This window comes from Bombina bombina, chromosome 10 (assembly GCF_027579735.1).
Source record: "Bombina bombina isolate aBomBom1 chromosome 10, aBomBom1.pri, whole genome shotgun sequence".
NCBI lineage: Eukaryota > Metazoa > Chordata > Amphibia > Anura > Bombinatoridae > Bombina > Bombina bombina.
In genome coordinates, this window is record NC_069508.1 from 206255083 (window position 1) to 206280405 (window position 25323).

At 37.6% G+C, this 25323-nt stretch overlaps 1 protein-coding gene across 14 annotated transcripts in view; it reads right to left on the minus strand.

Annotated features, from left to right (window-relative positions):
* Positions 1-25323, minus strand: part of DOCK7 (dedicator of cytokinesis 7) — a 695569-nt gene that overhangs the window by 76924 nt on the left and 593322 nt on the right. For 9 of the 14 annotated variants that reach the window (XM_053693655.1, XM_053693652.1, XM_053693665.1 and 6 more), the window contains one exon: positions 16889-16903. The exons of 4 other annotated variants lie outside the window; for them this stretch is intronic. In XM_053693655.1, the coding sequence (XP_053549630.1) occupies positions 16889-16903 (15 nt within the window). Of the gene's footprint in view, positions 1-14326; positions 14953-16888; positions 16904-25323 lie in introns of those variants that run through there. One more of the 14 variants, XM_053693664.1, reaches the window with a different exon arrangement.

The window sequence follows — 25323 nt, forward strand, 5'->3', positions numbered from 1 at the left end:
CAATCAACTGTGTTTACTCTTTTTAAATCATAATGACAACAGAAACTACCCAAATGACCCTAATTAAACGATTACATACCCCAGTTCTCAATACCGTGTATTGCCCCCTTTAACATCGATGACAGCTTGAAGTCTTTTGTGGTATTTGTGGATGAGGCTCTTTATCTTCTCAGATGGTAAAGCTGCCTATTCTTCGTGACAAAAAGCCTCCAGTTCCTGTAAATTCTTGGGCTGTCTTGCATGAACTGCACGTTTGAGATCTCCCCAGAGTGGCTCAATGATATTGAGGTCTGGAGACTGAGATGGCCACTCCAGAACCTTCACTTTATTCTGCTGTAGCCAATGACAGGTCGACTTGGCCTTGTGTTTAGGATCATTGTCATGTTGGAATGTCCAAGTACGTCCCATGCGCAGCTTCCGGGCTAACAAATGCAAATTTTCTTCCAGTATTGTTTGATAACATACTGCATTCATCTTGCCATCAATTCTGACCAAATTTCCTGTGCCTTTGTAGCTCACACATCTCCAAAACATCAGCGATCCACCTCCATGTTTCACAGTAGGAATGGTGTACCTTTCATAATAGGCCTTGTTGACTCCTCTCCAAATGTAGCGTTTATGGTTGTGGCCAAAAAGCTCAATTTTGGTCTCATCACTCCAAATGATTTGGTCCAGAAGGTTTGAGGCATGTCTCTGTGCTGTTTGGCGTATTGTAAGTGGGATACTTTGTGGCATTTGCGTAGTAATGGCTTTCTTCTGGCGAATCGACCATGCAGCCAATCTTTCTTCAAGTGCCTCCTTATTGTGCATCTTGAAACAATTTTCCTGGCAGTAGTGGATGAAATTTTAGTTGGTCTACCTGACCGTAGTTTGGTTTCAACAGAACTCCTCATTTTCCACTTCTTGATTAGATTTTGAACACTGATGATTGGCATTCTCAATTCCTTGGATATCTTTTTATATCCCTTTCCTGTTTAATACAGATCAACTACCTTTTCCCACAGATCCTTTGACAATTCTTTTGCTTTCCCCATGACTCAGAATCCAGAAACGTCAGTGAAGCACTGGATGAAAGATGCAAGGGTCTGTCAGGAGTCCAGAAACTCATTGACCTTTTATATACACACTAATTACAAGCAAACAGATCACAGGTGAGGATGGTTACCTTTAATAGCCATTCAAATCCCTTTGTGTCAACTTGTGTGCATGTTACCAGGCCAAAATGACCAGGGTATGTAAACTTTTGATCAGGGTCTTTTGGGTAGTTTCTGTTGTCATTATGATTTAAAAAGAGTAAACACAGTTGATTGATAATACATCTCTTCAGCCAAACACCAACCATGAGTGAAAGAAACATTTTTGTGTTATCATTTATATTCTCTGAAAAATGGCCAAGAAATAATAAATTCTGCCAGGGTATGTAAACTTATGAGCACAACTGTATATGGCTGACATGAAACTAGCTCTCCCCTGTTGTGAAAAGCAAATAAAAAAGCATGTGATAAGAGGCGGACTTCAAGGGCTTAGAAATTATCAGATGAGCCTACCTAGGTTTCACTTTCAACTAAGAATACCAAGAGAACAAAGCAAAATTGTTGATAAAGTAAATTGGAAAGTTGTTTAAAATCACATGCCCTATTTGAATCATGAAAGATGTTTTTGGACTTGACTGTCCCTTTAATAACAGGCCTAATACGTGCCAAAGCCTGAACAAAACCATGAAAATTGAAAGAGCCCTTGTCCAAACCAACCTGTGACAACTGCAGAATCATATGAATTCTGAAAGAATGCTAAGAAAAGCCATTATCCATACATCAAGAAATAAAGGTCTTCCAAACCTTATGACAAATATTCCTTGTCACAAAGTTAAGAGCCTGAATCAAAGTCTCAATCGCAGAACTAGAAAACCCTCAATGTCTAAGAACTAACCATTCAATCTCCAAACCATTAAGCTTAGAGACTTGAGATCCAGATGGAAAAATTGATTATGAGGCAAAAGGTCTGGCTTTAGCGAAAGAGGCCAAGGCGGGCAACTGGGCATCTGAACCAGATGTGTATATTAAACCCTGCGAGGCCAAACTGGAGCAATAAAAAAAAAAAACAATGGATTTATCTTGTCTGATCTTGGAAGAAGAACCAGAGGAGAAAAAAAACATAGGCAAGCTGAAAGGAGCAAGGAGCTACTAGAGCATCAACAAACTCCGTCTGAGGATCCCTGGACCTCGCAAAGTATCAGGGAAGTTTGTGGTTTAAAAAACAAACAAATCAGATCTATCTCTGGGAGACCCCAAAGATCCACAATCTGAAGAAAAACATTGTGATGGAGAGACTGATGACTGAAAATCTACTTCCCAGTTCTTCATTCCTGGAATATGATGATACTTCTCAGCCAAAAAGAAAGAGAGGTAGCCGTAGCTTTCTGACCCCTACGCTTTCCAGAATAAACAATGAATAATGAAGATGATTGACGGAAATCCTTAGTTGCCTGTAAGTAAAACTTTAAGGCACGGACCACGTCCAAGTTATGTAACAGACGCTCCTTCTTAGAAGGAGGATTAGGACACAAGGAAGGAACAACAATTTCCTGATTAATATTTTTATTCGAAACAACCTTAGGAAGGAACCCAGGTTTGGTATGTTAAACCAGCTTATCAGAATGAAATATGAGATAAGGCGAATCACACTGTAATGCTGAAAGCTCAGAAACTCTTTGAGCAGAAGAAATAGCAACCAAAAACAGAACTTTCCAAGAAAATAGTTTAATATCTATGGAATGCATAGGTTCAAACGGAACCCCTTGCAGAACTCGAAGAACTAAATTCAAACTCCAGGGAGGAGTAATAGGTCTAAATACAGGCTTAATTCTAGATAGAGCCTGACAAAAAGACTGAACATCTGATACACTTGCCAAACGTTTGTGAAACAGAATTGACAAAGCTGAAATTTGTCCTTTTAAGGAACTTGCTGATAACCCTTTCTCCAATCCTTCTTGGAGAAAAGACAAAATCCTAGGAATCCTAACTTTACTCCATGAGTAACCCTTGGATTCACACCAATAAAGATATTTACGCCATATCTTATGATAGATCTTTCTAGTGACAGGCTTTCTAGCCTGTATCAAAGTATTGATAACTGAATCAGAGAATCCTCACTTCGATAAAATCAAGCGTTCAATCTCCACGCAGTCAGTTGCAGAGAAATTAGATTTGAATGTTGGAAAGGACCTTGAATGAGAAGGTCCTGTCTCAACAGAAGTTTCCACGGTGGCAGAGAGGACATGTCCACTAGATCCGCATACCAAGTCCTGCGTGGCCACGCAGGCGCTATCAGGATCACTGAAGCGCTCTCCTGTTTGATTTGAGCAATCACGCGTGGGAGGAGAGGAAACAGTGGAAACACATAAGCTAGGCTGAACAACCAAGGTACTGCCAAGGCATCTATCAGTTCGGCCTGAGGATCCCTTGACCGGGATCCGTATCTTGGAAGCTTGGCATTCTGACGAGATGCCATCAAATCCAATTCCGGTCTGCCCCATCTGAGAATCAATGAGGCAAATACCTCCGGGTGAAGTTCCCACTCCCCTGGATGAAAAGTCTGTCGACTTAGAAAATCTGCTTCCCAGTTCTCTACCCCTGGGATGTAGATCGCTGACAGATGACAAGAGTGGGCCTCTGCCCAACTGATTAACTTGGATACTTCTATCATCGCTAAGGAACTCCTTGTTCCCCCCTGATGATTGACATATGCCACAGTTGTTATGTTGTCTGACTGGAATCTGATAAATTTGGCCGAAGCCAACTGAGGCCACGCCTTTAGCGCATTGAATATTGCTCTCAGTTCCAGAATATTGATTGGAAGTAGAGACTCCACCTGAGTCCAAACTCCCTGAGCCTTCAGGGAGTTCCAAAATGCACCCCAGCCCAGAAGGTTGGCATCTGTTGTCACTATCACCCACGAGGGTCTGCGGAAACAAGTCCCCTGGGACAGATGATCTGGCGACAACCACCAAAGAAGAGAGTTTCGGGTCTCTTAATCCAGAATTATCTTTGGAGATAAATCCGCATAATCCCCATTCCACTGACCGAGCATGCACAGTTGCAGTGGTCTGAGATGAAAGCGAGCAAACGGAACGATGTCCACTGCCGCTAATCCGATTACCTCCATACACTGAGCCACTGATGGCCGATGAATGGACAGAAGTGCTCGGCAAGTATTCAAAATCTTTGATTTTCTGACCTCCGTCAGAAATACTTTCATGGCTACCGAGTCTAACAGAGTTCCCAAGAAAGGAACCCTTGTCTGTGGAACAAGTGAACTCTTCTCTATGTTCACCTTCCAGCCGTGAGTTCTCAGAAAAACACTGTGTCCTTGTGAGATTTTGTCAGATGATATGTTGACGCCTGAATCAGAATATCGTCCAGATAAGGCACCACCGCTATTCCTTGCGGTCTGAGAACCGTCAAAAGAGACCCTAGAACCTTTGTGAAGATTCTGGGTGCTGTGGCCAACCCGAAAGGAAGAGCCACGAACTGATAATGTTTGTCCAAGAAGGCAAACCTTAGAAACCGATGATGATCTTTGTGGATTGGAATATGAAGGTAAGCATCCTTCAAATCCACGGTAGTCATATATTGACCCTCCTGGATCATTGGCAAAATCGTTTGAATTGTCTCCATCTTGAATGATGGAACTCTTAGAAATTTGTTTAGACACTTGAGGTCCAAAATGGGTCTGAACGTTCTCTCTTTTTTGGGGACCACAAATAGGTTTGAGTAAAACCCCTGTCCCAATTATGGAACAGGACAGATTACTCCTATAGTAAAAAGGTCTTTTACACAGCGTAAGATCGCCTCTCTCTTTATCTGGTTTGCAGATCATTTTGAAAGATGAAATCTCCCTCTTGGGAGAAAATCCTTGAATTCCAATTGATAACCATGGGTCACTATTTCTAGTGCCCAGGAATCCTGAACATCTCTTGCCCAAGCCTGAGCAAAGAAAGAAAGTCTGCCCCCTACTAGATCCGGTCCCGGATCGAGGGCCACCCCTTCATGCTGCTTTGTGGAAGAAGAAGAAGAAGCGGGGGGGGGGGGCTCCTTTAAAGTTCTGAAAGGAACGAAAATTATTCTGTTAACCCTTCATTTTAACCAACCTATCCTGAGGTAGGGCATGGCCCTTACCTCCTGTAATATCAGAAATGATCTCCTTCAATTCTGGCCCAAAAAGGGTCTTACCTTTAAAGGAAATAGCTAAAAGCTTATGTTTTGATGACACATCAGCAGACCAAGATTTGAGCCACAATGCTCTACGTGATAAAATAGCAAATCCTGCATTTTTTGCCGCTAATTTAGCAATTAGAAAAGCGGCATCAGTATTAAAAGAATTAGCTAGCTTAAGAGCCTTAATTCTATCTAGAATGTCATCTAATGGAGTCTCAACCTTAAGAGACTCTTCTAGAGCCTCAAACCAAAGAGCTACTGCAGTAGTTACTGGAACAATGCAAGCCGTAGGTTGTAAAAGAAATACCTGATTAACAAATAATTTCTTTAGTAGACCCTCTAATTTCTTATCCATAGGATCCTTGAAAGCACAACTATCCTCAATGGGTATAGTAGTACGCTTAGCTAGGTTAGATATAGCTCCCTCTACCTTAGGGACCGTTTGCCATGAGTCCCGAATGGTATCTGATATAGGAAACATTTTCTTAAAATTAGGAGAGGGAGAAAACGGTATACCTAGTCTATCCAATTCCTTACTAATAATTTCCGAAATTCTCTTAGGAACCGGAAAAACATCAGTGTAAGTAGGAACTTCCAAATATTTATCCATTCTACACAATTTCTCTAGAGGAATCACAATAGGATCACAATCATCCAGAGTTGCTAAAACCTCCCTAAGCAACAGGCGGAGGTGTTCAAGCTTAAATTTAAATGACATAGCATCCGAATCTGTCTGAGGCAAAACATTCCCTGAATCAGAAATTTTGCCCTCAGACAGCAATTCCCTGATCCCCAATTCAGAGCACTGTGAGGGAACATCGGAAATAGCTAATAAAGCATCAGAGGATTCAGTATTTACATTAATACTTGACCTACTGCGTTTACCCTGCAACACTGGTAATTTAGACAATACCTCTATAAGGGTAGTTGACATAACTGCAGCCATCTCCTGCAGAGTAAAGGAATTAGACGCACTAGAAGTACTAGGCGTCGCTTGTGTGGGCATAAAAGGTTGTGACACTTGGGGAGAATTGGATGGCATATCCTGATTCTCTTCAGACTGAGAATCATCCCTAGGCACACTTACTTTATTTAAAATATGCTTTTTACATTGTAAAACACTTTTCAGTACAAAAGTTACACAATGTTAGAGGGGGTTGCACAATAGCTTCTAAACACATAGAACAATGAGAAACCTCAATGTCAGACATGTTGAACAGACTAGTAATACCACAAAAGTCGTTTAAACACTTATTTATAGCATAAAATAAACATTAGAAAAAACGTGTACTGTGCCTTTAAGAAAAGAAAAAGTGAAAATTTTTCCAAAATGCACAAAAAACGTTAAATTATTCCCAAATTTAACTTAATATCGTTGGTTAATCCAAAAATTACAGCACCCAGAAGAAAGGGCAGAAATAAGGCTTTAGAAGTACTTATATCAACATGTAGTCAAAAGATAGATAAAAATACACTCTGCACCTCGCCACCTACCTGCCCCCAGGGTACTTCGAATCAAGTTTCCAACCCTTCAGAACAGCTACACAGTCCAGGAGCCACCGAATTACTGTTTGCTGCTGCTAAGCCTGAAGAAATTGCGCCAAAATAGGCTCCGCCCCTTACGGTCAAAAGTGGGAGTAGGCCCAAACAACACCGCATGGAAATGCAGTTTTGCACTAAAGTAAAAATACACACACAATATAAACCTCAAGAATAAAACCAATAAGTTTTAAGTGCCAAAAATAAAAAACATAAAACATTGTTTTTTATATTGTCTCCCATGTCACATAATGCCCAAATATCAACTAACGATAAATATAAAATAGGGACTCCAGTCACCCCTCTTATTAAAATAGGTTTTACTGCTTACCTCATTCCCATACAGGGAAATAATTCCAGCCAGTTCTGATACACCAAGTCTCCTCAGAAAAAAAGCTGCACATACCTTAATGCTGCTTGTAGCATGAAACCGGTCTCCACACTGAAGATGTCTCATGGTTACCTTCAGAAGTCTTGTGGGAACCAGCGTGGATCTTAGTTACAAATGCTAAGATCATCAAACCTCAGGGCAGAAATCTTCTTCCATATCCCCCTAAAGAAAATAGTACGCACCGGTACCATTTAAAATAAAAAACTTATTGATTGAAGAAACTAAACACCTCACTTTACCATGTCTTCCTAGTATAACACAGGCAAAGAGAATGACTAAGGGTGGAGGGGAAGGGGAGGGGCTATATATACAGCTCTGCTGTGGTGCTCTTTGCCACTTCCTGTTAGCAGGAGGTTAATATCCCACAAGTAAGGATGAAATCCGTGAACTCGTCATATCTTTGTAAAAGAAATAGTACAGAGTTCTAGAATATTTTATTGGCAACCTTGCCTCCCAAGGAGCCCAAACCCCCTGTGCTCTCAGAGACCCCCAGATAGCTCCCCAAACTGAAAATCTGCATCTGTAGTGATCACAATCCAAGTAGGACTAACAAAAGAAGTCCCCTGCATAATATGTTGATGACCCAGCCACCAAGACAGAGATTGACCTGTTCTGTGATCTAGAAAGATCTCCTGAAATGAGAATGATCCCAGCACCACTGACACAGCATACAAAGCTGAAGAGGCTTCATGTGAATCTGAGCAAACGGAATATCATCCAATGCAGCAATCATGAGACATAATACCTCCATGCAAAGAACGACTGAGAAAAAAAAAACGAGACTGAAGATTTTGACAAGGTGAAACCATTTTCAGCCTTTTCAGATCTGTTAAAGATATTCTCATGAAAACTGAATCTATCTGTACTGCCATAAGAGTAACCCTTGTCTGAGGAACCAAAGAACTCTTTGGAAAATTGATCTTCCAACCATGCTATTGAGAAACCAACAACAGTCTGATGTTGTGACAGTCTGCTAAATGTAAAAATTGAGCTTGAACCAAGATATCTTCCAGGTAAGTAAATACAGCAATACCTGAAGTTCTGATCACTGACAGAAGGGTAACCCAGAACCTTTGTTTAGATTCTCTGAGCTCTAGCCAGCCCAAATGGTATAGCAACAGACAATATCTTGCCTACCAAGAAATGCAAACCTCAGAAACCGATAGTGTTCCTTGTGAAAGGAAACATGAAGATAAGCATCCTATAAATATTTTGTGGAGATAAAAAACTTGCTGATCAAAAGGCAGAATAGTCTGAATAGTCTTGATTATGAAAGTAGGAACTCTGACTAATTTGTTTAAAGCCTTCAGATCCAAAATTGGCCTGAAAGTTCCCTCCTTCTTTGGAAAACTAAAAACCTATCCCTTGTTTCAATAGTGTAACAGGAAACATCACTCCCATAGTTTCTATATCTGAAACTGATTGAAAAAAAAAAAAAGGCTTGGGCCTTTACTGAATTCTTTGGAAAATTGGACAGAATAAACCTTCCTTTGGGAGGCCTTGTTCTGAAACCTATCCGATAATCCTAAAATCCTATATTTAGAACCCAGGGCTCTAAAATAGACTGGAAACAAGCTTCCTAAAAAAAGGCACAGCCTGCCCCCTACCAGAGCTTCTAAATCGGGGTCATACCTTCATGCACACTTGGAAGAAGAGGTAGATTTTTTTGGATTGTTTAGGCCTGTTACAAATAAATCATGGCTTCTAGGCAGAGCCAGAGGGACCTTACTTACAAGAGGAGGAATCAGATTTTGTTTCCTGTTCTGACTAAAAGGATAAAAACGATTACAAGCTTTAGACTTACATCTGGACCTCTTGTCCTGAGGAAGAAAAGCTCCCTTACATCCAGTCATAGTAGAAATAATAGAATCCAAATCAGAGCCAAACAACTTCTTTCCTTGAAAAGAAAGAGATACAAGTCTAGATTTAGATACCATATTAGCAGACCATGATTTTAACCATAACGCTCTTCTGGAAAGAACTGCCAAAGAGATACAGTTGACATTAACCTTAAAAGGGACACTAAAGTCGAATTTACACGTTCATGATTCAGATAAAGCATACAGTTTTAAGAGACTTTCCAATTTAGTTCTAAGTTCACGGGGCATACATATACTAGTCTGTGATTGGCTGATGGCTGTCACATTATAAAGAGGATGGCAAATGGGGGGAAAATAAATTAGTCAGAAAAAAAAATCTGCTACTCATTTGATATTCCGAATAAGTGCTATTGAATTTTCTTTTTATTTTGCACTTGTTAATTATGCAATTCTATTGTATTTAGTGGTTCTTTAATGATGTAAAATACAGCATCACAAATACACTATTTAGCACATGTAAGAAATCCCAAAATGTTGAAAAAAATCTTCACTAGCAGAATTTTCAGAAAACTGCTCAGAGAGACTATTTAACCAAATGGAAGCAACAGCAACATCAGCAATAGAAACAGCTGGCCTAAACAAGTAACTTGCTTGTAAAAAGGCACTTCTGTGAAAGGATTCTAACTTCTTATCTAAAGGGTCCTTAAATGAAGTACTATCTTCCAGAGGAATTGTAGTACACTTAGCCAGAGTAGAAACAGCCCCATCTACCTTAGGGACAGTCTTTCAAAAATCAATATTAGAAGCACGTATGAGATGCAATTTCTTAAACCTTGCAGGAGCATTTAAAGGATTATCTAGCTTAGACCATTTCCTAGAAACTATATCAGAGACAGTATCAGAGACAGTATCAGGGACAGGAAAAACCTCAGGGGTTTTAACCAAAGGCTTAAAGTTAGCATCTAAATGATTAGAAGATGTATCCTCAGTTACCTTAGGATCTTTAACCTTTAAAGTAAGCAAAACCTACTTTAAAAGAGAATGAATACGTTCAATTTTATACAAAACAAGAGGATGATTTTGGTTCATGATCAGAGGAAGACCCCTCCCTTCTGAAAACTAATTTAAAAACATTAACAGTAGCATCAGCTTTAGGAATTTTAAAACTAGTAGAAGGCAATGACCTTTTGCGCTTACTTGAAGGCGGCATAACTGGCGACATTTCAGAAAACATTGAACAAATTAAGTCCTTTACACCAGTTGGGAAGTCAGTTGAACTTCTCTGTAAAGAAAAAACACAAGGAGCAATACAACCAAGCAAGAGTAGCATTAGATTGGTCTGAATGCATTAAAACATTAAGGCATGTGTTACATAAATGTGCTGGAGGAGATACCTCAGCTTGTTTACAATAAACACAATAAACCCTGACAGGAAAATGTTTAGAGAGCCAAACTCCTAAGGAAGGCTTAGGGACAGAATCAGAAAGCTCCATTATGTCTGCAAACTACATAAGTAGAACATGCATACAAAAGTGAATAGTTAAATCCCCACAAAAAGAGCTCTTTACTAGGTCAGGCATGTTAATGCGAAACAAAAATTTAGAAGGAGACAAACTTCACATCTGATGGCTGTATAGCGCACTGATAGGGAGTGCACGCAAAACCCGGTCGTGAAGAAAAAAACGTGGCAAAACCCGACGAGCACAGACCAGAAGGCTGACGAGTGGGAAAGTGGCCAATGCGTGCAATAAAAACCTGCCATGCGCAATCCAGAGGGCATATGTGGGCTAACCCATGTGCGCAAACCCCAAAGCAGATGCGCAGGAAAAAATGAAATTACCTGAAGTGTACGAAAAAAACAGACAAGCTCAAATTAGCGGGCTTATATAAGCAAACTGACGTGCGCAGATTCAAGGGCTGTCATGCGGGAAAAAACTTTAAAGCGTGCCAAAACCTGAAGAACCAAACATTTTAATACAATTTAAAGGGTAATAATATAAAATAAAAATTCTGTCCCAGGGCTTTATTTATTAGAAAATATATAGATCAATAACCCAAAAAAGTGCCAATTAAAAAAAAAAAAAAATTACTTACCAAAAGACACTCAACTACTTGAAAAAAACTGTAGAGAACCAAACTAGTGCTGAAACAGAACAGCAGAGGATATGGAATATGAATTTACTGAAGACCCAGTAGGAAAAGACAAAGGAAAGGTCCCTGCTACAACTGTGGAAGGCCACTGCACTATGAGGGGAAATGGACCTCAATTCAGTATGAGAACCCCTCTCATTGAAGAATCACATGCACATCTTCATTCTTCACCTTCCTCCAGCGGAAGCAAAGACAGGACTAGTTCAACAGTGAGGTTGGAGGGGTTTTATAGAGTTCTTGGGGTTTGGGAATCTTTGCCCCCTCCTAGTGGCAGGGCAGAGTAATTCCCAGGAGTAATGGATCGTGGACTCTCAACACCTGTATGCAAGAAAATAAGCATTTGAGTAGAGTTACTAAATCCATAGCTCTCTCATGTGACTGTAAATATGCAAAAAATACTTTTCAAATAATTTAAGATAAGATGATGTGGATGCTTTGCAAAACATATTAACCACTGTATCTGAACGTACACCCCTTTAAGTGCCACTACTTATTTGCAAAGCCATCAGATTCTAAGCCTGCATATTTAGGGGACCTTGCAGAAACTAGTCTAGCTATAGAGGCAGATACAGATATATCTTAGCAAGTAGGGAAACATACAGTATTTCTGTTTTGGTCTTCTGAATGTCATGTAGTACTAAGCAAATCAGAGGAATACATAAGCCTAGATGAACAAGTTCAGTATATGAATAAAAGGTCAACTGCATCCAGAGACAAAAATACCTGATAGATTTCTCAACTTGCTGAGATATAATAAAAATGATCCAAATGCTGAGTCATCTGATATAAGACTAATTTAGTATAGAGCTAAGGGTTCTCTTAGTCACATCTGCTGGGAATGTGAGAGAATACAGCCTTATTGGACCCAGTAGATTAAAGTCACTGAACTTGGCTTGGGCTGTTCTTAAGAGTCATCTCCATAGGTTTTTCTTTAAAATGATCCACCTTCTATATCTGACAAATATAAACTAGACTTATTAAAAAATCTTAATAAACTGTTCTAAGTGACGTATCTGTTTGCACTAAAAACAACTTGCCCTTGAATGGAAGCTCTCCGTGACACAGATGCTTAAACTTTCAACATGTAATTATGTTAACGCTGATCAACTAAACTTTTTCCTAAATTAGGAATTTTACTGGATTGGAGTTTCTTTGTGGCTTCATGGAGGTGGGAATTAGGAGTGGCCTCATTACTGATACATTCCTTTCCCAGGTCCTAATTTGTTTTTATCACCTTTTTATATTTTTGTATTCAGCCTAAAAATCCTTTTCATATTCAGATAAAGTATTCGCTTTAGGCTCTAAATATTGCTTATTAAAGACAGAAAATAAACTTCTTAATACAGAAGCTTCTGGCTTACATAAAGAGCATTTTGGTATAGAATGAGGTGGGCGTGTCAGTATATAGGTTTTTATTTGGTGAGGGCCATTATAAGTTGTTTTATTCAGAACACTATTCAATAAAAAAACAACTTGTGGATGCAACAAAACGTTTTCTTTTAATGTCCCTGGAATGATTAGCTGCTTAACGTTTGATATGTTGCCAATTGCTTTTAAATTGACTCCACAGATAATGAGAAATCTTTTGAAGAAATTTTTTTTTTTTGCCATGAACATCTGAGTTGTGTGCTGTGATTTTTTTTTTTTTACAGATGTTTTATGAAGGACTATTGGTATTATAATTATTATACATTGTGTTCATTTTTGAGTTATTGGTTTGAGTCATACTTCTTTTGTATTATTTGGAAAAATCATAATTTTTATACAAAATGTTTATGTGTACGTTGCTTATGAGTTTAATGTGTCGGCTGCTTAAAACACTTTTTCCCAAGCCTGTCCTGGCATGCAGGATTTATAGGTAACCCTCTGTAAACACAGAGATTATTAGCATAATATACATTTTTATTAACTCGGCTGTATTCCAGCAGGGATTTCTATAACTCTTGATCTGTCACGGCTCCCTAAAGTCTTGGATGAGAATCAATTTTATCCAAAAACACCCATGTTCCTATGTTTACATGAAGTTAAAAAAGAGCCCCTGTGAAAAAGCAGAACTAAGAATGTGCACCATATACTTTTTGTGGCCCCAGAAAAAAAAGAGAACAGGAGACAGAGGGGGGAACAGGAGACGGAGGGGAGAACAGGAGACGAAGGGGAGAACAGGAGACGGAGGGGAGAACAGGAGACGGAGGGGAGAACAGGAGACGGAGGGGAGAACAGGAGACGGAGGGGAGAACAGGAGACGGAGGGGAGAACAGGAGACGGAGGGGAGAACAGGAGACGGAGGGGAGAACAGGAGACAGAGGGGAGAACAGGAGACGGAGGGGAGAACAGGAGACGGAGGGGAGAACAGGAGACGGAGGGGAGAACAGGAGACGGAGGGGAGAACAGGAGACGGAGGGGAGAACAGGAGACGGAGGGGAGAACAGGAGACGGAGGGGAGAACAGGAGACGGAGGGGAGAACAGGAGACAGAGGGTACCTTAAAGCCTTTCCTAAATCTGGTGCTGTGCCACTGGACATTTTTAGGAAAATGAATTATTGTTTGTGTGTAATAGCCATTCATTTACATATACTTCCCTTAAAGCTTTTAAAATATTGATCTGCTATCCCCATGTTGGCCATCACTGGCATATGTCTTTGTGTCACAAAGGAAATGATCAAATATTCACTAAAAGGTGTTACGTCGTCATGCTCTAAAAAGGCAAATGTCTACTTAAAGGGACAATCTAGTCTAATAATAAAATGCTCTAATTATAACATTTTATTAATATAATACAAATGATTTTTGCAAACTACGCATTAAGCCCCTACATATGAGGTTAATCATAGTTAAACTGGAGCTTTTGCTAAGGATATCTCTGGTGACTGGCAGCTATATACATATGACACTCCTGGAGAAACGCAGGGGTCAAACATTACGTTTGCAACTAGCATCCATTTCATTTTGTACAGAATGTAACTTTAAATGTTACCTCTATAAAAAATAATGCATAAGAAGATTCAGTATGCATAAAAAATAATGCATAAGAAGATTCAGTATGCATAAAAAATAATGCATAAGAAGATTCAGTATGCATAAAAAATAAAATCACACACAAATGATATTATTCATGTTGCCTATTCTTAAAGCCAGTAGTTTGACTACATCAAGATCACACAGAATGCCATCATTAGGCAATGTACAAAGTAGCAGGAGTTTGTAAGAAACTAACGCAGGTTTATTCTATTTTTGTTTTTACAACAAAAAGAGATAAAGCTAAAGAGAGAAAGCTACAGAGAGAAAGGTTAATTAAAAAGCCCTGATAGTTGAAATAGCAGAATATAGCCACCACATGTTAGGGTGGATGTTGTTATGCATGGTAAACACTTTTTTTGGAAGGGGAAAGCATTGCCTATAACAAAAATTAGATCTATTAAAAATATATATCACATAAAAACAGCTATACATTGTACTAGCTATTTGTTTCTATCAGTATGTGATTCTTCTTATTCTCTTCATGTATTTCTGTCCTTTAGTACAAAAAGTTAAGCTATAAATCTCTAGCACAATATATAGCCAGTTTTTACATTTTTTTATATAAGCATTTTTTGGGGGATACAAGATATTTGCTGGGATTCATTCTGAGGTCATTTTTGAGCAAACATCAACAATGATTGCCAGCCAAGTAACATTGCCAAAAAGAAAAAACTGTAAAAATGTAATCAAAACTAATCCCCATTTTTAGTTATTTATTTAATTAATTTGTTGTTTTTTGCAATAATCAAGATTACTTGAGCTGGCAAAACAAAGGTGAATTTTGTATTTTTTAAATAAATATAATATAAAGAAAAATCTATGGTAAAACTTACCACAAAAGACAAGAGTAAAAGTGGGGAGGAGGGTCAGCAACCAGGGCAACAGAGGAAAAAAACAGAAAGTATTTTAATTAGGAAAATTCAAAAAACAAATAAGCAATCGGCAGCGTAAAAATGCAATAAATATTAAGCATCAATTAATCGCTCTGATACCTGAAATTTCTATAACACATTGCAAAAGAATGCATTGTGAGTCAGGCAAATCAGAAGATTAATGTATGAAAGGGATACTATAGAATGGAAACATGCAGATCCATTTCACGCTGTTGTTAGATGTTAGTAAAAAGTGTCAACAGGACATGCAAGTGAGGACACAAGGAACGGTTGGATGAAAGTGTTACCATGCAATCAAACACAACTATGACGTTAATGTCTTAATAAGAGATCCACTTCAGGGGTCGATTTAGCATCAGGATGATGGCAGATAAATCATTACAATTATTAGGTTATTCTCAAGTAAGATTTATGTTCTTTTTTATATATTTCTTTAATACTCAGTTTGATTGAGTAGGAGCATTTTATATTTGTCATTAAAATAATCGTGAAGAGTAAAAATTCATCTTTTTATTTCAAATGATGGAGTTAATTCCTATTTCTTTTGCAAAAATTCAAGTTTCCCAAGCTGTATAGAAAAAGCTCAGCCAGCTGAAAGCAAGAGGCAGAATAATAAGCTCTACAGACATTCCATTCAGTAGTTTATAAAAACACTACCAGCTAATGCACAAATAAATGGAGATTAAAATATAGCCAAGAAATTATTTTCTTGAAATAGGTTTCTTGCTTTATAAATGAGGAACTCCTGCCACTGGTTATGTACCTTTGCGCTTACAGCCACCGCCTCGGTATTAAAAACATAGTAAAAGCCTGCTGTTTTAACACCTGCCCCAGAGGAACAGCCAACAAATCTTACATTAAGGGTGAAAAGAAATAGTGAAATAATGAATTAGCGCTGCGGAATCTGTTGGCGTTCTACAAATAACCGATAATAATAATGATGAAGAACAAGCCACAACTGTTTGAGCTAGGCAAGATTATATGAGGCTATATGTAGAATAAGCCATTACGTTTAGGAGCCATAAATACAATTCTCTAAACGGTAAAGTGTCTAAGAACGTGTAGCAGTCCCTAATAATTTCAGCAATCTTCTGGAATGGCTGTAATATCAGAGGAGACTATAGATGGTGCAAGGTGTCTTAATATCATTTATGAAGCTTAGAAACATATTTTAAAAAAAAATAGATGAAATCACTTTATTTGAGTGGTTTTACAATAGCCTGTCAGTGTTCTTTAAAACACAGTTTACTTTCTTTAACTCAGGTAGACAAATACATTAAAGTGGAAAGAATGGTGATTAAAAAACACTTCCACTGTGCAAACAGCAATGATAAAAGAATACCCAGCATCCTTAGCGGTGGAAGATGCACATAATGACATAATAGTTGTTTTATTGCTTGTGACATGTTACTAAGTGGGTGACAAACACAAAAAAATAAACAGACAAACCCTCTCGTCTACCACCAGAATGAAACTTGATTACAAATTAAAAACCTGAGTGAGAATATTTAAGATGTGGCTTCATTTTTCGTGGTTATGTTGCCAATGATTTCTCTAAATCGACCCCTTATTTGGGGTAAAAGTTGAAAGAGATGCTGATGAAAGAAAAACAGGTCCTGCCAACACAGAACATTGTAGTGATGATAGTTGTTAACCATATGACTTGATTAGTGTAACGTGTTGATGTTCATGCACTACCCTCTAATGTCACAATTACGCTTTACCGTGACCAGGAAACACTGCACTGGTTAAAATGAAGTCCGGTCACGGCAGATGGCAATAGATCCCCACAACTAGCACATGTGGGTAAAGCATTGACAAAAGAAATTCAGTCAGTGATCCGACTGCAATGTCACCTACCTCCCAGCCAGTGCTCTGTGTAACAAAAGAGTAAAAATGTGTCACAGAAAAGTAGCAGACACACAACAATATTATTAACATAGCATGGTACAAAACATATGAAATATAAAAATGTTTCATTTTCTGTTATTGTAACAAAAAACATTGTAAGAAACATAAGTGTTTGTGTAATCTAAAATAAAAATGTCTAATTTACTGTCGTGTTTTCCTAGCATTACCCGGGTAAAGCCCAATGTATGATTTTTTAAAGCGTTATCCAGAAGCGTTTGGGTAATCGTAGGATTACTCGGGTAAAGCCCAATGTATGATATATCCAGTATATATATATATACACACACATACATATACACACAATTATTTACACACATACATATGTATATATATACACACACATACATATACACACAATTATTTACACACATACATATGTATATATATACACACACATACATATACACACAATTATTTACACACATACATATGTATATATATACACACACATACATATACACACAATTATTTACACACATACATATGTATATATATACACACACATACATATACACACAATTATTTACACACATACATATGTATATATATACACACACATACATATACACACAATTATTTACACACATACATATGTATATATATACACACACATACATATACACACAATTATTTACACACATACATATGTATATATATACACACACATACATATACACACAATTATTTACACACATACATATGTATATATATACACACACATACATATACACACAATTATTTACACACATACATATGTATATATATACACACACATACATATACACACACAATTATTTACACACATACATATGTATATATATACACACACATACATATACACACACATACATATACACACAATTATTTACACACATACATATGTATATATATACACACACATACATATACACATAATTATTTACACACATACATATGTATATATATACACACACATACATATACACACACATACATATACACACAATTATTTACACACATACATATGTATATATATACACACACATACATATACACACAATTATTTACACACATACATATGTATATATATACACACACATACATATACACATAATTATTTACACACATACATATGTATATATGTTCACCCCACACCCCGAAACCTCACTAACAATAAACTACAAGTGTTGATCACTATATAAGACCAGTGAGTGCTTTGTTTTATTTTACTATTTTGATTTCTCATAGCACCCTTGCAGTTGATTTACCTGTTTGTGGAAGTGCACTTATCTCAATGCCTATATATATATTCAAACAATCGCAATTGTTATAGTATGTGTTTAAAAGAGCAAGTGCTATAAACATTACAAAAATGATATGGTTCAAAAACAAATCAACATTTTTTGATGGTTTTGCAAATCAAAAACTATTTTTATTTTGTAAGATTAAAATCTCTCTCCTTCCTCTGTAAAGTTAAAAAAACAACTTTTGAGAAACATAGAAGTTGTTTTCCCTTTAATGCACCATATTAGGGTTTAGGTAAATTAGACAATTTGTGAGGGAGGCTGACAATTTAAACTACTTTAGTTCGCAGAAAACGTTATCTTGAAATTAATGGTTTGACTTCTAAACACATTTGGCTTTAAAATGATGTTTTGAGCCGTCAGCCTCCCTTTATATGTGATAAATATTTATAACACAACAGGTTGTAAAAACAGATATTTTCAGGAAATAATTTATAGGGACAGGAAACCCCAAATTTTTCTTTCATAATTTGGAAAGAACATACAATTTTTTATCAAATTTGCTTCATTCTCTTGTCATTCTTTGTTGAAGAAACAGTATTGCACTAATGACATTTTGCTAAACACATCTACTTAGCCAATCACAAGAGACAAATGTGAGCAGGTGTTCTGTCAGAAGAGCGAATTTATCAGACTAGTAAAGGGAAATGACGTCCGTCAGCTGTCTGATTACAAATCCATACCGCACATTGGCTCCTCCTCATAGTCGCATTCCAAAGTGACTACGTCACAACCTAAAGTTCGCTCTTCTGATAGGACACTTGTTACAGCGCATGCGGGAAATATAAACGTCTTTATATTAATTAAACATAGCTGCAGTTTGTGACCAGTTTAATTATTGTATATAAAGGCGTTTGTAAATGTCCAACAAGTGTATAAACACATAGAGTGATAGTAAAGCATATAATTCACACAGCTTCCTTGTACTCTACTTAGAAAAAATAGTACACATACTACATCTAGGCAATGCATAGATTTGGAAGGAAGCTGTGTGAATTATATGCATTACTATCACTCTATGTGTTTATACACTTTACAAATGCCTTTATATATAATAAACTGGTCACAAACTGCAGCTACGTTTAATTAATATATATAAAAGGCATTTGTAAAGGTGTTTGTATTTCCCGCATGCACTGTAACAAGTGTCCAATGACTGTTAGTGCGCACGGTATGCTTCGGAATGCGACTACGATAAGGAGCGCATGCACGGTATGGATTTGTTAGACAGCTGACCAAACGTCACTTCTGTTCGATAGTCTGATGAATTCGCTCTTCTGATAGAGCACAGGCACCAATCAGCAGCTAGCTCCCACTAGTGCGGGATATGTGCGTATTCTTTTTCAACAAGAGATACCAAGAGAACAAAATACATTTTGAAAATCAAAGTGAATTTAAAAGTACACGCTCTGATTTAAGCAAGTTTAATTTTGACGTTCCTGTCCCTCTAAAGGGACACTGTAGTTTTAAAATTACATTCTCTAATTCACTAGAGCATTTCATTTAAGAACTACTGATCCTGTAAGTGTTTAACCCCCGCAAAGATTAGTTAAAGTACCGCTCAGGAGCCGCAAAGGGCTGCTGGTTCAGAGCAGACATGGCTGCTGTGCCAATTATCTGCAGCTGTTGTACGCCCCAGCTGTGCAACTGCTGCTGATTGGTCCTATCTGCTCAGGACCTGCAGTTCTCTGTAGCCCCCAAGCAGTACTTTAACTGTGTTTAACGTCTCTGCAGGGATTAAACAGGGTCAGTTGCGCTAAAATGATATTCCCTAATGAAATAGAGCAAGCAATGTAAAAGAAAAGCATTAAAACTGAAACAGCAAATCAGAGAAAAAAGTGGCTTTAGTGTTTAGAAAAGTTAGATTGATTAGATGTTACATAAACTTATTTTATAAAAGCAAATTCAAATCTAACAGAACAAACAAAATGACAATGCAGGTCATTTATATAAAACCCAACATATTGCATAAGTAACTAATACATACATTTGGCACAAAATCTAAATACAAATTCTCAAGTGCAGAGGTGCCCTTTTAATTTAAATTGGTTTTAAAGAAGGTTAAAAAACATTTTTCTATGAATCCCTAATATTAACAGTATGAAATAATTGCTGATCCATAGTATGGATTAATAAGAAAACTAGTGTCTTAAAAACTTGTAGCCAGAAGTATGACGGTAGCCGAGAGGCAGAATGCCCATACATTTGTTATGTTGCCAACCCTAACCACCCCTAATCTAACAGAAAATAATAATAATAAAATAAAGCTGGGTTTGATAGAATAACAACAGTTACTAAACATAACAATTCACACAAACTTTTTCCCCCATTTATAGTGAAAATGATTTATTAATAAAACAATTATACTGACACATGAAGTGATAGCAGTGTACTCGGCAGGGCCTAATTGATGGGCACACCACCAGCTCATTTTACTGGCCACCCGGCTAAAATTAAAGGTTACATTCATTTGTTTCATTGTTTGTTGCACAAACCATCATTAAATCAATTTATATTAATATGTATGCAATTAATTTGTACTTTGTCTAGTTAAAGGAACATGAAACCCATTTTTTTTTCTTTCATGATTCAGATAGGGCAGCAATTTTAAGCAACTTTATAATTTACTCCAATTATCAATTTTTCTTCATTCTCTTGGTATCTTTATTTGAAAATATCAGGAATGTAAGCTTAGGAGCCAGCCCATTTTTGGTTCAACACCCTGGGTAGCTCAGAGACAAAAATGCTTTAAAAAAAAAAAAAAAAAAAAGATACCAAGAGACCGAATAAAAATCGATAAAAGGAGTAAATCAGAAAGTTGCTAAAAATGACATGCTCTGTCTGAATAATGAAAGAAAAAACAAAATGTATGCTTACCAAATAAATTCCTTTTTTTTCCTGGCAGGGAGAGTCCACGATTTCATTCAATACTGTTGGGAATATCAACACCTGGCCACCAGGAGGAGGCAAAGACACCCCAGCCAAAGGCTATAAATATCCCTCCCGCTTTGTTCTTAAAAGCCCAGTAAGAAGAAACTGCCCTAGTGGAATGAGCCGTTATCCTCTCAAGAGGCTGTTGTCCAGCCTTCTCATAAGCCAAACAGATGATACTTCTCAGCCAATAAGATAAGGAAGTCCCAGTGGCCTTCTGGACCTTGCGTCTACCAGTATATAAAACAAACAAAGAAGAGGATTGTCTAAAATACTTAGTTGCCTGGAGATAAAATTTTAAAGCACGCACAACGTCCAGATTGTGGAGCAAACGTTCCTTCAAGGAAAAAGCGTTAGGACAAAAGGAAGGAACAACAATCTCTTAATTGATGTTGTGATCCGAGATTACCTTAGGTAGAAAACCTAACTTGGTACGTAAAACTGCCTTATCTGCATGGAATACCAAATAAGGGGGTTTACACTGTAAAGCAGAAATCTCAGAGACACTGCGAGCAGAGGCGATGGTCAACAAAAACAGAACCTTCCAGGATAAAAGTTAAGATCAACAGAATGTATAGGTTCAAACGGAGCTTGCTGTAACACTCGAATAACAAGATTGAGGCTCCAAGGGGGAGCAACAGGTTTAAATACAGGCCTGATTCTAACCAGAGCCTAAACACTGTACATCAGGAAGGTCTGCTAATCTCTTGTGCAGTAGGACCGACAGGGCAGAAATCTGACACTTCAGAGAACTAGCCGACAGGCCCTTTTCCAGACAATCCTGAAGAAAAGACAGAATTAGAGCAATTCTCACCTTGTGCCAGGGAAAACCGTGTTCCTCACACCAAAGTAGGTAAGTACACCACACCCTGTGGTAAATACGGTGAGTAATAGGCTTATGAGTCTGGATCAAAGTATGTATGACTCTCTCAGAAAAACCTCTTTTGGGATAAGACTAGGCATTCAATAGCCATGCAGTCAGTCTCAGAGAATCTAAGGTTTGATGCAGGAATGGTCCCTGCATTAGAAAATCCTCTCGGGATGACAATCTTCATGGAGGGGAGGAGGACATCCTCACCAGATCTGTAAACCATGTTCTTTATGGCCAATAGCGCATATAAAAAATAAAGAGGCCGGATGAACTCCAGAAACCAATGTCCCCCCAAGAGTGGTCAAAAGTTTTTGAGAACATGAATGGGCATACCTCCTCCATTGCACAACTAGAGACTAATTTAAAATTGCTATGTAGGTGGTATTACACACCTGTTAGATTATCCACTATTTTTAAGCATAGAGACACCTACCGCTAGAGAGCATGTGGAGATAGGGGTGACTACCTACATATATGGTGGACGTGCCCAAGCATCACTCATTACTGGCAAGATATTCAATTGGCAATTGAACGTGCTCTAAATATCAAATTACCATTAGATCCCGCAACATTCCTACTGAGCAATCTCCCAAAGATTAAGTGCAAGCTGCGATTTAGGCTACTAATTATTATGCTCAATTGTGCTAGGAGACTAATTCCCAGAAATTGGAAATCGGTAAAAGTGCCCTCTCTTTCAGATTGGAAATCTTTAGTCACTCAGACACTATCACTCGAGAAATATCACTATGTAATCACAAAACCATTGGATGATTTCCTAGGTATACATTTTATCTGGGATGAGTATTGTAATTCAAGAGAGTAGTGTATTTTTTTGTCACCTTACTAGGCATCTATGAAACAGGTGGTAGGACTGTATTCATTGAAATGTATGTTATTTTAAATATGCTGAGAAATCTAACTAATAACTAGCGAATGATAGCTAAACGCATAACAGATCGCTAATTGCATATTATGCTTGTTTTCTTCTGGCATGTGTACTATTATACTAAATACTGATACGGATAATCTTCTGTAACATGATATACTATGCATAACAATATATACTACGGTATCTCACAGCGCTTAAAAACATAAACTGTAGGAAAAAAGCTCACCAATTCTTTTCGGCCCAAAACTGGGCCTTTTTCAAGACTTTTTTTCCTACAGTTTATGTTCATTTGTTAGCTTTATTGCACTATTGTATATTTCTTTTACAGGTTGGATATAGGGATTACACCCAGGTTTTACCGGATACTCCCTTACCCACTACCTCCACATTATTTGGAACCTTCTTTTGAGGAGACTTGAGGAAGTTTTACTTACAACACTTATATCATTTGGAACTTTACATCACTGACATTGTTCATCACTATTTTTTATCACTGACTTTTACCACGGACACATTTTTTCACAACTTTTTTTACACAGTTATTTCTTTTATTCTTTTTTACTTTTTCATTTTTTATGCAAAGTTTTTTGTCTAAATAGACACGGTCACATTTTACACTGTCTATTTTTTACACTGTTCACATTGTGAGGGGGTACCCCCATTTTTGTGTATCCTTTTGTACTATATCTGTGCATTTATCATAGCACATTTGCACTTTCCATAGGGAATACTGTTCCTTTCCGAAGCTATATTTATCCAACCATCATCCTTTATTTTTTATGACCTCATTTTTTATGACTACGTTTTCATTTTATATAATGTTTTTATAATGTTTTATATATTTTGTGCCTAATGTTTCATGGATCCATGTTTTTACTTATGTGTTTAACTGTAATAAATTGTATTTTATGTGCACTATTTAAAGGACACTGAATTATTTGGTATTATTTGTTTGATGCAAGTATTTCTCTATCACTTTTTATCACACAATTTTCCTTGTATATATTATATATGGTTTAACTCCACCTACCATATGTCTTTTTAGTTCCCAGCCTATCTTTGGCGCTCCTAGGCTTCTTTCCCATTCTTTATACTATGCATAACAATCCCTATATTGTATTTTCGTATTTTTCTTTTTGTTTATTTTTTCCAAATAAGTAAAATTAAAAAATAAATAAATAAAAAAATAAAATAAAGAGGCCATCCTGCATCAATATGTCAATAGAAGACACCCTCATTAGCCATAAACCCCTTCACGAGTGCTCCAATCACCGGAACTAAACAGTACATGTCCCCAACTGCTCCAGTCCCATAACCTCAACTACAGAGGAAACAAATCCCCAGATCCCATAGGGAATAAACACTTGTCACACTGTGATAAACTGCCTTACTATTAGGGGAGTGATAATACCCACAAGGCACATTCCCATAAATAGATAAAGGGACTTACCCCAGGATCAGTGCTTTGGAGCAGACACAGCAACTCTAAGTGGGACAGACTCTCCGATTTCCTGACAGGGACCCGAGTGAACGGTGTAAAACAGTGTAACTCGTTAACACTGGTTACCCAGTGGTTGTTAGGTTGAGCATCCAGATCAATACAGAGAAGTTCCCTGTCATATCAGGATCTAATGTTCACCACCACACTCACTGAGCGATTTACGTGGTTACTGCAAAAACCCCAGTCCTCTATTGAATGGAAAACACCTATTAAAGGACTATCTTCTTCTAACACTTTCTCTGCCATCCTCCTTTAGTGACGAAAGGCAACGAATGATAGGGGAAGTGGGAGGGGTATTTATAGCCTTTGGCTGGGGTGTCTTTGGATTCTTTAGGACAGACTTGAAAACGAGAGCAATCTCAATGTATCCTTCCTTTATAAATATAAAAATAAATAAATATGACCAACAGTAATGAATGAAGTCGTGGACTCTCCCTGCCTTTGGAAAGAAAATGTGGGCTTCATATCCTTTTAATTAACATCCATAAAGTACAGAAAATGCTATAATATTCACTGCCCCCACCAGGAATATATTTCTGTGGTGAACTAGAAAAACATAATTTATGCTTACCTGATAAATTTATTTCTCTTGTAGTGTATCCAGTCCACGGATCATCCATTACTTATGGGATATTCTCCTTCCCAACAGGAAGTTGCAAGAGGATCACCCACAGCAGAGCTGCTATATAGCTCCTCCCCTAACTGCCATATCCAGTCATTCGACCGAAACAAACATAGAAAGGAGAAACCATAGGGTGCAGTGGTGACTGTAGTTTAATTACATTTTAGACCTGCCTTAAAATGACAGGGCGGGCCGTGGACTGGATACACTACAAGAGAAATAAATTTATCAGGTAAGCATAAATTATGTTTTCTCTTGTTAAGTGTATCCAGTCCACGGATCATCCA